At 46.9% G+C, this 12,197-nt stretch overlaps 2 protein-coding genes across 2 annotated transcripts in view; both read right to left on the reverse strand.

The window, feature by feature from the left end:
* Gad2 (glutamate decarboxylase 2) overlaps window positions 1-6,668 on the reverse strand; it is a 68,996-nt gene extending 62,328 nt beyond the window's left edge. Inside the window, exons 1-4 of the mRNA XM_048461041.3 lie at window positions 6,174-6,668; window positions 5,421-5,480; window positions 5,119-5,268; window positions 3,935-4,168 (exon numbers count right to left, since the gene is read on the reverse strand). Coding sequence (XP_048316998.1) covers window positions 3,935-4,168; window positions 5,119-5,268; window positions 5,421-5,480; window positions 6,174-6,249 — 520 coding nt within the window. The 5' untranslated portion in view covers window positions 6,250-6,668. The remainder of the gene's footprint in view (window positions 1-3,934; window positions 4,169-5,118; window positions 5,269-5,420; window positions 5,481-6,173) is intronic.
* A 3,973-nt stretch (window positions 6,669-10,641) lies between these two features.
* Myo3a (myosin IIIA) overlaps window positions 10,642-12,197 on the reverse strand; it is a 170,784-nt gene continuing 169,228 nt past the window's right edge. The window contains exon 33 of the mRNA XM_087896675.1: window positions 10,642-10,747. Within this exon, the coding sequence (XP_087752801.1) occupies window positions 10,642-10,747 (106 nt within the window). The remainder of the gene's footprint in view (window positions 10,748-12,197) is intronic.

Consider the following 12,197-nt stretch of genomic DNA (forward strand, 5'->3'; position numbering starts at 1 on the left):
TACACTTTCAATATAATTGCAAACTAAAATTTTATGGTATCCCAAATCATTACTCCCATTTGCATTGATACTGCTAACATTCTTTTGTTGAGCTGTTCCGAGAGTCAGCCACACGATGACATCCTTCAGGCATGCCAGCATTCATAATAATATCAGTGACAAATGGCTGATGATTACAAAGACAGGACAAAAATGAGAAACTAGGACACTCTGCCGAGTGATTTGCCCTGGATTCAAAGTGATGAGTGTCTAGAGATGGCGTCGACAAAGCTAATTCTTGACAGTATTCCCTGTCTGAATTGTGATTATGATCAGCAAAGCCCCCTCTTAGTTGAGATTTAGAGCAGAATTAAACACAGATCTGTGAAAAAATATAATCAATGGCTAGACTCTTCCATTAAAAGATTATCTAATAAACTTCTAGATTTCTTTAAAATTCTGCAAATGGATTGCCTTCCATATACCCCTTGAGGCTGTTATTTAAAATGTGGTTATAAATATCTCATCAGGAGTCTGTTTTCTCATCTTGTCCCATAGAAGGCTATCAATAAATCCATGTTTTGTTTAGCAACAGCAGTTTGGAAAAAAGCAAAATTCTGGAAGTAGCATCTGATTTTCAAAAAGGTATCTGTCACTTGCTGGACATCTGTCTGGTGCCTGTGATGTGAGTCTCATGTCCCAAGTGTGGGCAGAACAAGATAAAGGACAGCACTGGAAAAAATACATTGCTTATCTCAGGGACTAGAAGGCTCTCTTATCAGCTCTGGGCATGTGGCTAGAGAATTCGACAATCGGAACAGATAGCACTGGGAAGGAGCACATTTTAGAGGGACTGGAATTTTGCGACTCTAGTTAATTCTTGACATTACCTCCTTTATGACCTCAGATCATGCCTCCGCCCCTTTTTCTCTCTCTGCAGGCCCTTTGACTCTGACCTCATCAGATTACTCATTCAGAAAAGGTATAAAGTCCCTCAGCTGCAGCAGATGCTGTTGCAAGATGCCATCCCCTTCTCTCTGCCTCATTGACTCCCCATTTCATTGTAGCCTGAAGCTGACATCACAGCCTACTTCTCCCTCCAGAGGGCCCTCCACTCTGCTGTCCTGAAATCATTTTTGAGTGAGGAAATCAATTTGGATTTATAGCTTATATATATTTCTAGATGAACCTATCTATGAGCACACAGGATTTAACTCTGTGGAAATTCTGGTATGGTAACCTCTGCATAGAACTGAGAGGATGTTTAAGGTGTGCGCAGGAGCTCTGGACACCAGAACTCCAGCCAACTCTGCTTGAACAGAGATACTCTCCATGAACTAAACACAAGTCTGATGCTTCTTTCCGGGGTTCCTTCACTCTATACAGTTTTTCCCCTTGGTCTGCAATTTCATCTGACTTTCTCCTGAACCACAGCTTTCATTTACTGATAATGATGTGAAACTACAGAGGGAGGTAGCTTAACATTCAGAACAGCATGACCTTTGGGGTTCTGGCAGAAATGTCCCCCTAATTACATCTGTTCTGCTCCTGTGGCCCCTACACGCTGCCTGCAAGGGATTCCCACTGCATCCATCCAGGGCTGACTGAGAGTGTGAGGATCTGCATCTGAATCTGATAGCAGCTCCAGCAAGCCCCTGGCCCCTGTGATGTGAGCACTCTGAGAGGGCCAAATGCTCCTGTGCAGATTAGCGAACGAGTCTCAAAGGATGTGCAAAAGCTGGCACCTGGCAAATGAAACCTGATGCTCACAGTCGCTTGGAGAGGAGCCAAAAATCCTCTAAAACTGCTTTTTGTAAACTGACAACCTGCAGAAGGATGCTCCTTGGTTTTCTTTGTTTAAGGGCTCTCTTAAAGATTGAAGACTACATTAGCATTACCCTGTTTGGCCACCGCAGCTAAAGACGCAGGAATTGTCTAGATTCCCACCGTTTACTGAAGCTTCTAGTTCTAGTGTCTCTCGACAAGTGATTTGAACAGGCACCTCATTTAAGTCTTCCTTACTGCCCTCCAATCCTTTCTAAAGTTGGAGGCCAAAGGGAAATCAGGCTAAGGACTGTTATCAGAGACTAAGCGACATTTTATAAGATGATCTCTCAAGGATCATAAGAATACCGAATGATAACAGGGAGGGTACCTGCTTTGACGGATTGTGTAATTCCAGCTGACAAACAGAATATTAACAGCATAATAAGCCATAAGTTTGATAGTTGGAGACAAAAAGCTGCTTGCTGATGATTTTTTAAAGTGCTATTTGGGGATGTATAGAGAGAAGACAAAATATGGTATGAATAATATTGAGATATTCATCTTAATTCATCAGATTTTTATCTTCACTTTAAATAAAATGCACCACAGCAACATTTGACTAGCAGTTTTACAAAAATATATAGCAAAAAAAAATATCTAGGCATTTCATTGATCCACTCATTTCCCTCGACAGCATTAGAGCACTGGTATACAGAACTATTACTTCCATTGACTGGCAGAACCCATTAGCTTAATTCTAAATTGAATTTCAAAGATGACCAGCTTTTAAGAATGAAGATGTAAAATAAAAAAGTACCTATTCTTTTTTATTTGTGAGCAACATAAACAATATGTAGCAATTTGCCATTAGTGAATTTAAATGTCAAATATGGGGGATGGGTTATGCAGAAAAGAATTAAAACCTTTTCTCAAGCTTGCACAGAAGGATCCATGAAAAATAAGGAGAAACAGAGTATCAATCATTTCATGCCTGGCATGCGTATCCTACTGGTTTTCAACAGTGATGATGATGATATCTAACTGATGATATCTAACAAATCTCCAAAAATTATAATCCACAGAAATAAATCAACAAGTTAAGCTCATTTCCCCTTATATCTATTTCCAAGTCTTCCAAAATGGACAATAATTACACAATAAATCAGTTTCCCAAGGCTTTTATGCAAACCTTTCTCCTCTGATGATATAAAGAATGTTTGGGGGGGAGGAGATTAAACTGCTTTTGTAGCAAATGTTCTTAAAATGTTTGTCATTTGTTATACTAATAAATCACCCAGAAAATGGTAGCATAAATATAACATTTGCATGACTAATGATTCCTTAATATTTCACATTTATTAGTTACCAGTAAATCTTTTTAATTGTACGAATCACTGTAGATCCTTCAGCCTTCCCTACTCCACCTCAGGAAGGCATTCATATTTATCACTTTTAATTTGTTTCATTGTGTATCAAAATGATTAGATACAATGTAGAAAAAAGCAGAACTCTCAGGAAGAAAGCTTGGAAAGTACTCGAATGTAGCATCTGGAACAACATCATCATTTTTTCCTGTTTCAAAGGATGCTGTGAGAATCAGATATTCTTATTCACGTGCACAGCCAACGCGAAGGAGAAAAATCCTTATGTAATACCTCTGAACTGCTAAGCTAGTCTATATTGTGGTGTGTGTGTGTGTGTGTGTGTGTGTGTGTGTGTTTGTGCACGCTCGCACTTCTTTCAAAACAGGAGAAAAACTGGAGTTGAAACCTAAGGTTTAGTCACTTGAAGCAATGCCACAGCATTCTCCCTCCAGCCTGAAGACTGTATAAGATGGTTAGTTGGGACTTTTGCCAGCAGCACCCTGGAGTTCAGGCTTACAGGACTGCACCTGTAGTCTTCACAGCTCTCATTTTCTCCGTTTTGGGCCACTCCTACCGGCCCCTAGTGACAAATGGTTTCTACAACCTCGGATTCATCTCCCTGCCACTCTTCAGATTTATACCCAACGACGGCTCTGACATGGTCAACAAGGTGCTTTTGGATTACTCTAATAATGACTATTTTTTAACAAATGCAATTTTGAAATTTTGATAATGACACGACCCAGTAGAACAGGAACGATTTTATAGAAAAAAAATGAAAATTGCAAAACAAAAAAGCTTTATTATTGCTTGTTGCACAATACCTGTTTTAATTGCATATTTTAGAGTTGTTTGGCAATGCGTCAAAATTTCCTCCAAATTTTGTGGTTGGTCTGCTAATTCCCAATTATATTCTTGAAGGAGCTCGTTGGGGTAGTGGAAATCAATTACTTTAGTTGATCTATCGAAACTTTTCACCACATACTGAAGCAAAATGTTCATAACATCTTGCAGAAACGCCAGAGTGGGCCTCTCTCCATCACACGCTGGTAGCAGGTCTGAAGAATGGAATGGAAAGGGTGCTTTAGATTTCACTACGCAAAGATCTAGGCAATTTCTCTTTGAGTTGAATTTATTGGCACTGGAATCTCAGTGTTTGGGAGGGAGGATGAGGCAAGGAGGATCTCTGGGAGTTGGAGATTAGATCTGGTTTAAGGGCGAGAAGACCCCATTTCAAACAAAAAACACAGCATCTGGAAACACAAGCGGACAAAACCGCCTTCGGAAATTAAATTTTGCATTTTTATTCCTAACATGGTATCATGTTTGGTTTATTCTTTTTATTTTTTTTTAAATGGCTCGACTTGTCCGTTTCACAGGCATTTGTCCTAAATGTTATGAGTAATCATTTCAATTGTCAAGACTCCACGTTGGGAATGTTTGAGAAATGCCTTCGTGCAAACCAGGAAAAGTCAATCTTGCGAAGTCATGATCTCTGACTTCTGAAGGCCAGATGTTGCCAAAGTTGGGGTGTGTGAGTGTGTGTGAGCGCACTTTCACGCTGTCTGGGAGACTGGGAATCATGCAAGCTGAGATAAAATTTAGCGCCCAGGGCTCACGTAAACAGAATCGTTCCTCAGTGAAATTTCACGGTTACAAATTGCTCTGGATCCAATCGAACACCTGAAAAATATTCCTGTGATTCCGAATTATCTGGGAGGACACCTGGAAATTTGCTCTACTTAGAGACTGGGGCAGCGCAGAGAAGCCCCGCAAGCCGAGGCCGCTGCCATCCCCAATTCTGAAGGCTGCGCTGGCGCCAGGCGTTGTGGCCGCCGCCGACTCTTGTTCGGAAACGCTGGGAGGGCCGGGTTCTCGGTGCGCTCCAGCCCCGGACCCAACGCTCTTCCAGTTCCATGCAAGATTCCCAGAGAGCCCGCCCCCACCGTCCTGGGGGTCAGGCGTCGCCAGGAAGGAGCGCGGTCCTGGCCAGCCGGCGCCCTTTTACCTGTTGCGTGCAGAAATGCGTAGTTGACATCCGCTTTGGGGCAGCTGCAGGGTTTTTGGTCGCAGGTGCAGGCGACCTTTCGAGTGGCGGTCCGCGGGGCCACGCTCCCGCCGCTCTCTGCTGGCTTCTCAGAGTCTCCATAGAGCAGAGCTAGACAAGGACACGGAGCGCGGGGCCTGGTCAGCCGGCGACGGTCTGGCTCCCGCATCCCCGCCCATCCGCAGCCTAGGCTCGGCGACATCGCTCCGCCAGCGCTAGCCCCCGACCTTGCCCGCCCTTCTCCCCAGCGCGCCACCACTCACCGCACAGCTTGTTTCCGATGCCGCCGGTGAACTTTTGAGCTACCTGGCACCAAGCTCTCGCTGCGATAGCCAGGCAGAGGGACAGTGGAGTGGAAAGAGAACAGACGGGCGAGTGAAATTTCGTTCCAAGTGAACGAGGTCTTTAGTCAGGCGTCTGGGAATCCGGCTCCAACCTCGCAAGCGGCCGCGGGCGACTCTGTTCTCAGCAGGTGGGGTAGCCCGGGGGAACCTGACTCCTGGGCTAGCCCTGGCTTCCCCGTGTCCCACACCACCACCCTTCGCACTTGTTCACCAGGTGCGCAGGTTTCCCGACCCTCCCTGCTGCGCCAGAACTGCCTTTCCTAGACCCCGGGCTAGCCATTTCGTCGTGCATGCCTTCCCGACCCTAAACTACTCCTTATTTCGTCTTTCTTTGCCCTATTCCTTCCCTGTCCAGGGTCTAGAGGTCCCAAAGCAAAGCCCCCCACCCCCACCCCCGTCCTTGAAGTCCATCGATTCCCTCAAACGCTGCGATCTTTCAGGAGTCTATGCTTAGGGGAATGGGCTGAGATATCCTGGGCATCTTCCCAGGGGACAAAAGACTGCGGAAGTTTGGGGTTCTCACACAGTTAAGGACTTAACCCAGGTAGCAGGGCGAAGCGTCCGAATAAGTTTCCTGTTGCAGATGTCAAAGCTCTGATCATCTGCGCAACCCTGCAAACCCCAAGCCGGCTATCCACAAAGCTCTCCCGCTGCAGATCTCTATTGTCCTACCTGTACCCTGGTTCTCGGGATCCCCAGAGCCATCTTCAGATCCGAAGGACCAAAAGCCGGAGCCGGGAGAGGCCATGGGCTCTGCGAGACTGGCGCCGGTCGCCTCCGAGTGGATGCAGGAGAGCTGGCTTTGGCTCGACCCTGCACGCGCGTGCGTGTGTGAGTGTGTGTGTGTGGCGGGAGGAGGGCAACGCTCGGGGACTGGCGCGTCCGCGAGACGAGGGTGGGTGTCACACAGGGACAGGAAACGTGCTGTCTGCGTGTGCCGGTGCTCGTGCGTATGTGTTCCAGTCAGAGCGTATGGACGCGGCTGTGCTGTTCGCCGTAGCTAAACGGAGAAGTCGCCAGGATCTTCGCAGTCTAAAGAATGGAAAGTGGAAAGGGCCCAAGAGATTTTTAGGGAGAGGAAGCTCGGTGGGGAGATAAGGGAGTGACGGAGGGGAAATGGAGGAGCTGAATCGTGAGGTGCGAGGCTGTGCAGTTGTAGCGCGAGTCAGCTGCGGGGGAGGGAGTCGTGCTTGCGCAAGGCTGACCCAGCCACAGGCGCTCCCCGCTTCCCGCTTCTACTCGGACGCGCTGTCCAGGGTGCTACCGCAGCCGGCTGCACTCTGGCCCTGGTGACGGGGAGACCAGGGAGACCTTGGAGGGGTTGGAAGGGTGACCGAGACCGATTTTTACGTGTGCATCGATTGGTTCATTGTTTGAGGGCTGACTCTGACTGCGGACAAGCAAAAACAGTTCTTGCGCCCTCCTTTCTCCAAACTGGCGCCGAGGTCGCTGTGACCTCAAGAGCCCAGGCCACCTGGCTGCAATCAGGCACAGTTTCAAAGCGTGGGGAAGGTACCAAGGAGAGAGGGAGGTGGGCCGCCTACACACCGACGGACTCATTTTATCCCCTTTGCAGAGCTTAGCGTCTGCCTGCTGAGCTGAGCCAGCCTCGGGGCGCAGGGTTCCTGTGCAGTCATGCGCTGGGTCCCCGGACCCACTGTCCAGATTTTGACTGACGGCTGAAGAGAAAGACTGCTGATTGAAGCAATTAAAATCCACGCTGGAGTCTATCACTGAGGACCTCGGGCTGAGAAAAATTAAATAAATAAAACGAACAGAAACTTCTTGAATAGGAACGGGGAGAGCTGACACAGCCCACAGGATTGATGGTTGATGGGGGAGGGGATCCGGTTACTAGGTGACCTTGGCCTATAGAGGCGTGAAACAGCCTACTGTTTGTGCGGGACACAAACACGCGGGTGCATAGGAGGCGTGCAGGGGGTTTCCAAGTAAGCAAATCAGACTTTCAAATACCAGAAAAAAATGCATTCCCTCTTTTCAGGGGGACTCAAACCAATGACCTCCCCTCCCAAAAGGAAACCTTAAGGTCGGGACGGGGGTTGCCTAAGAATATAAAATTGTCAACTTCCAGGTCCTGAGAGCAGTAGTTCTGCTTTTTCTAATGAAGAATGAAACGATCCTTTCTGTTTTCCTTTCCCTAAAGGTTCGTAAACAGCAGCAGCACCTGGAGGATTTGGGGCCCTTGGACTTAGCTCTGGTCTACACTGTAACTATGACTCCTGGCTTACCGAGAGCTCAAGAAAGACCGGCAGGAAAGCGCTGGTTTCAGCCATTCCCAATCGCCTTCCCTGGGCGCCCTGGGCTAGTGCCAGCCTTTTCTGTAGTCCCCACAGACCTTCATTCCTTCTCTGAATTTTTAAAACAGGCACCAAAGCTGTTTCCAGAGCAGGGACCCTGGAGCCTTCTGTCTTGGCGACAAGGGTGACTTGTTTTGTTAGGGATCCTGCGTCCTAGGGTGGCTGTGCTGATGCCCAAGTCTTGGGTCTCCAAGTGCATCTCTCCCCAAAGTTTTATCTTCTTCCCATGTGTCCGAATCCAGGGGCCCATGGAGGAGCTAGCTAGTGGATGCCCACTGAAATTGCAGGATCCCTGGTTGCAATTGGCACTGTTGGGTACAGCCCGAGGCAGTCTCTAAGCTTACTCTGGCGAGAAGCAGGAGCATGGCCAAGGAAGGCTGTAATCTTGACCCTAGGACTCAGCTTGGTCAGTCTTTAGGGCTCTCCTGGACTGATCGCTCAGCTGGCAGAGGCAAAACCTGGAATGCCTTGGCTCCGATGTCTGCTGGGCGCTTGTTCCTTCAAGCTTTGCCGATATGACTCGGGTTCTTTGTTTAAATCCATACCAAATCCTGCAAATAATTTGCTTCAGGCCAGCTGGCTGGGGTTGAAGTTTTTTTTTTTTTTTCTATGGATGAGTGGTTTGAAATAAAAAGGTTCATAAACACACACACACACACACACACACACACACACACACACACACACAGAGCACACACATACCTTCCAAGGAACAAGAGGAAGGTAGAATCTCAACATCTGAATTTAGCTTCTTCAAAAATAGTGACTTAAAACGGTGCTGTTTAAACGCAATTAAAGCTCACAGTCTTGAGTATTTTTAAATCAAATGGTGCTTTTTACATTAAGAAATATTATTTTTTGCCACTCCCCACTTCAGATGCAAGTGGGATTGGGTTTGTCTTTTAAAAATCCATCTCTTCCTAGACAGCAATTTGCTTTGTAAATTTTTTCATTTCCCCAAAGAGTCCCCCCGACCCCCCTCTGGTTGGCGATAACAAAAGAGCTCATGGAGGTAATAATTACAGCCATTAGTTGACAAAGGAGGCCGCCCAGACCGGGAAGGCTGTTACCAGGAGAAGGCTTTCCAAGGTTTCCCATATAATGTGGGAGACCCACACCAAAATCTCCAGCATAACCCACAGAAAGGTGTCCTGGGACGACCCATTCCTTGTCCACAGTGCATCCAGAAATTCCCGTGGCAGGTGGGACCAAAGAAGGGCATTTGGTACAAGTTTCCCGTGTCCCTTTGGTGCTTAAATATCCAGGGACCGAGAAAGTTTAGATGGAAAGAAAAAGGGATGGAAACAGCTATGACCTTGCAATCTTCCACCAAGGGCTGGCTACTTCCGTTTACATCTTATTTAACCCGGAGTGCAGGGGCTGGGCAGAGCTGTTTGTCGCCTCTCTACCCAGAAATTAACATGCCTTTGTTGATACTCTTGGGAGGACTTCGGTATTGAGGGGCCACTGGAAACCAGGATTGAAGGATGGGTCCGACAGACAGAGGAGCAGGGCTCCTCCTTATAGTACCTGCTCGAGGTGGAGTGCAGGAGCACAGAACACCTAGCCAGCTTAGGGTGCCCTACTCCCACCTCCCCCATATCGGTGAGCCCCGCGGTTCCGGTTTCTTGTGTCAGGTCTAGGTCCTGCCGATCGATCCATGCGTTGGCACATGACAGGGTGACTCCTCTGTCCTGTCTGTCTGGTCTCAAACTGGAGTGGAGCTAACTAGGGTAGTAGCGGGGAGAAGAGCACACTTGGATTTGGGGCTTGGCCCTGTCACAGCAGGAGGCTTCTCCTCCGCAGGATCCTGTTTGTAAAATGAACCGGCTGCATAAGCCCAGGTCTGGGGAGCTTTAGGGGCCCACTCTGCACAGACCCTGACAACTCTCGGACTCAAATGTTATCAGCGCCCACTGTTTTGGGTTTGGGGCAGCAGAACCCTGACCTAACCTGACCAAAACCTGTTTGCCTATCTAGTCCTCACTGGAACCCTGCCAGTACCTTCTTTGCTGGCATAAGATCTTGTAGACCTGGTGCCTTTCATGAAAGGGTTAAACCTGGAGTATATATATACACACACACACACAAAATGTTAAGTCAAATGATAAGGAAACTCCTGCTTCCTACCTGCTGCCACTTTGCTCACTTTTATGTGGTCAACTTCCAAGGAGGGGAGGTTACTTCAAATTTGCAGAGAAAGAGACCTTACTATCTGAGAGTTCTCAGCCTGAGAAGCAGTGCCAGTGTGGTTGGCCTGGAAGGCTGTGTGGGCATGGGTTTGGAGGTTCGTCTAGGATTCTAGGTTGAGTTTAAGGTGGGCTATGCTGTAGAGTAGCTGGGGCTGGGGACTAGCTGCTGAAGACAGACTTCATCTCAACTCCTGCCACTAGCCCACCTGTACACCAGAGACAGAGCCCCCAAAGCACAAGGCAGTCAAGCCCTTGTAATTCTGAGATGCTTACTTTATTTAGTAATCTTACTAATCAAAAGAGGAGAAGAAAGCAAGTTTGAGACGAATTTCCCTTCAAAATTCTTTCCACTTTGTTCCGGTATATCCAAACAAGGTCCTGCAAGTCTTTTCAAGAAAGAAGAAATCTCTTACATCATTTGAAAATGAGCAAAGGGTGGTGACAGCTCAGACACAGTGGGCACCTGAACCACAAACAGTGGAATCAAGTGATACATTAGGGGCAACTGCAGGTGGGAGAAGTCTAGAGGTTCAGTATCTGGAACTCCCCAAAGGGGTTCTGAGGGCGCCTGGCTGCTGCTGTGGTCCTTGCAGCATATCAGGGTCCAGCACTTTTTGAACTCAGTAGGGGCTACAGCTGCTGCACCAGGCGCTGGCGCTGGGAGGTTTTGCGCAGGAGCCTTCTGTAGTCATAGGGATTGGCGGAGATTTCCTCACTCCCCTTCGTGGTCCAGCACCTGCAAGTCAGACAGGGGCTCTCGCTAGCAGCGGTATTTCCAGCTACCCTCCCAGGGCTAGGCACTCCTCTTCCTGGAGCTATCCACCAACCACACACATTTAAGAACGACACAACCAAAATGTCAGGCTAAACGACCCAACTTAACTAGCTGTAAAGATGCTCTGCAGCTTTGCAGAGTTGAAGCTAGTGGCTTTTGTGTTTGGATGAGAGCCAACCACTAGAAGATAGAGATCACAAAGGCTGGCTTTGTTTGGAACAATAATTCACAATTAATAAAAACATACTTTCGTGCCTTATTTAGTTTTTAAGAGACTTTCATCAATCAGGAAGATTCAAGGTGTATAATCTGGATTTTTTTCTTTTATTTCTTTTTTTTTTTTGGTGATGTTTTCTTTTCTCTTTTTCGAGACAGGATTTCTCTGTATAGCCTTGGCTATGCTGGAACTGACCCCATAGACCAGGTTGGCTTTGAACTCAGAAATCTGTCTGACTCTGCCTCCTAAGTGCTGGGATTAAAGGCCTACAACACCACCACCCTACTCACCTTCTGGACTTTTAAATCAAACGTTTCTTTGAAACACTCTCTTGATCTGACTAATCACTCTAGTAGGGATACAGTTACTGCTTGTTCTGTTGACTTTTCAAGGTTTCTTCTTCTTTCTTCCTTCCTTCCTTCCTTCCTTCCTTCCTTCCTTCCTTCCTTCCTCCCTCCCACCCTCCCTCCCTCCCTCCCTCCCTTCCTTCCTTTTTTCCTTCCTTCCTCCTCCTCCTCATCTTCCTCTTTTTGATCCTCCTTCTTCTCCTTCTTCTTTTGAGACAAGGCTCCTCTACTTAACCCTGACTACACTGTACCTTGTACTGTAGACCAGGCTGGTCTTGAACTCAGAGATACTTTTGCCTCTGCCTCCTGAGTGCTGGAATTAAAGACATGTGCCACCACGGCCAGTCAGGTTTCAATGTTTTTAGTGAAACTGCTTTACTAGACCCACTGTAGGAACTCCAGTCAATGTGTACTTTTAGTTTCTGTCATTCTTTCTTTTTCTGAATAGGAAAAAAAAATAAATAACTCATTTGGTACTACAGGAGACCTTAAATAATAAAAGTAATCATGAACAAAAAGAATAAAGTTGGTGACATCACGTTATTTGCTTGGAAAAAATCTACAGAAAAGTAGTAGCAAACAAAAGAACATGAGAACAGATGCACAGACCGAGGAAAGGGAGCAGAGGGCTCACAGTTTCATTTGTTATCCATTGGGCTTGACTGAGATGCTGAGAGCTTATAGCAGCGAAAGACTAATGTCTTTAGTAAATGATTTTGGAAAAACTGGACACACACACACACACACACACACACACACACACACACACAAAAGAATGGTAACAGAGATTTTACTTCCTGAAGTCCACTCAGGAAGATTAAAGACTTAAACTACCACCTAAGACAGA

This window comes from Myodes glareolus, chromosome 14 (genome assembly GCF_982192425.1).
Source record: "Myodes glareolus chromosome 14, mMyoGla1.1, whole genome shotgun sequence".
In the NCBI taxonomy this organism is placed as follows: Eukaryota; Metazoa; Chordata; class Mammalia; order Rodentia; family Cricetidae; genus Myodes; species Myodes glareolus.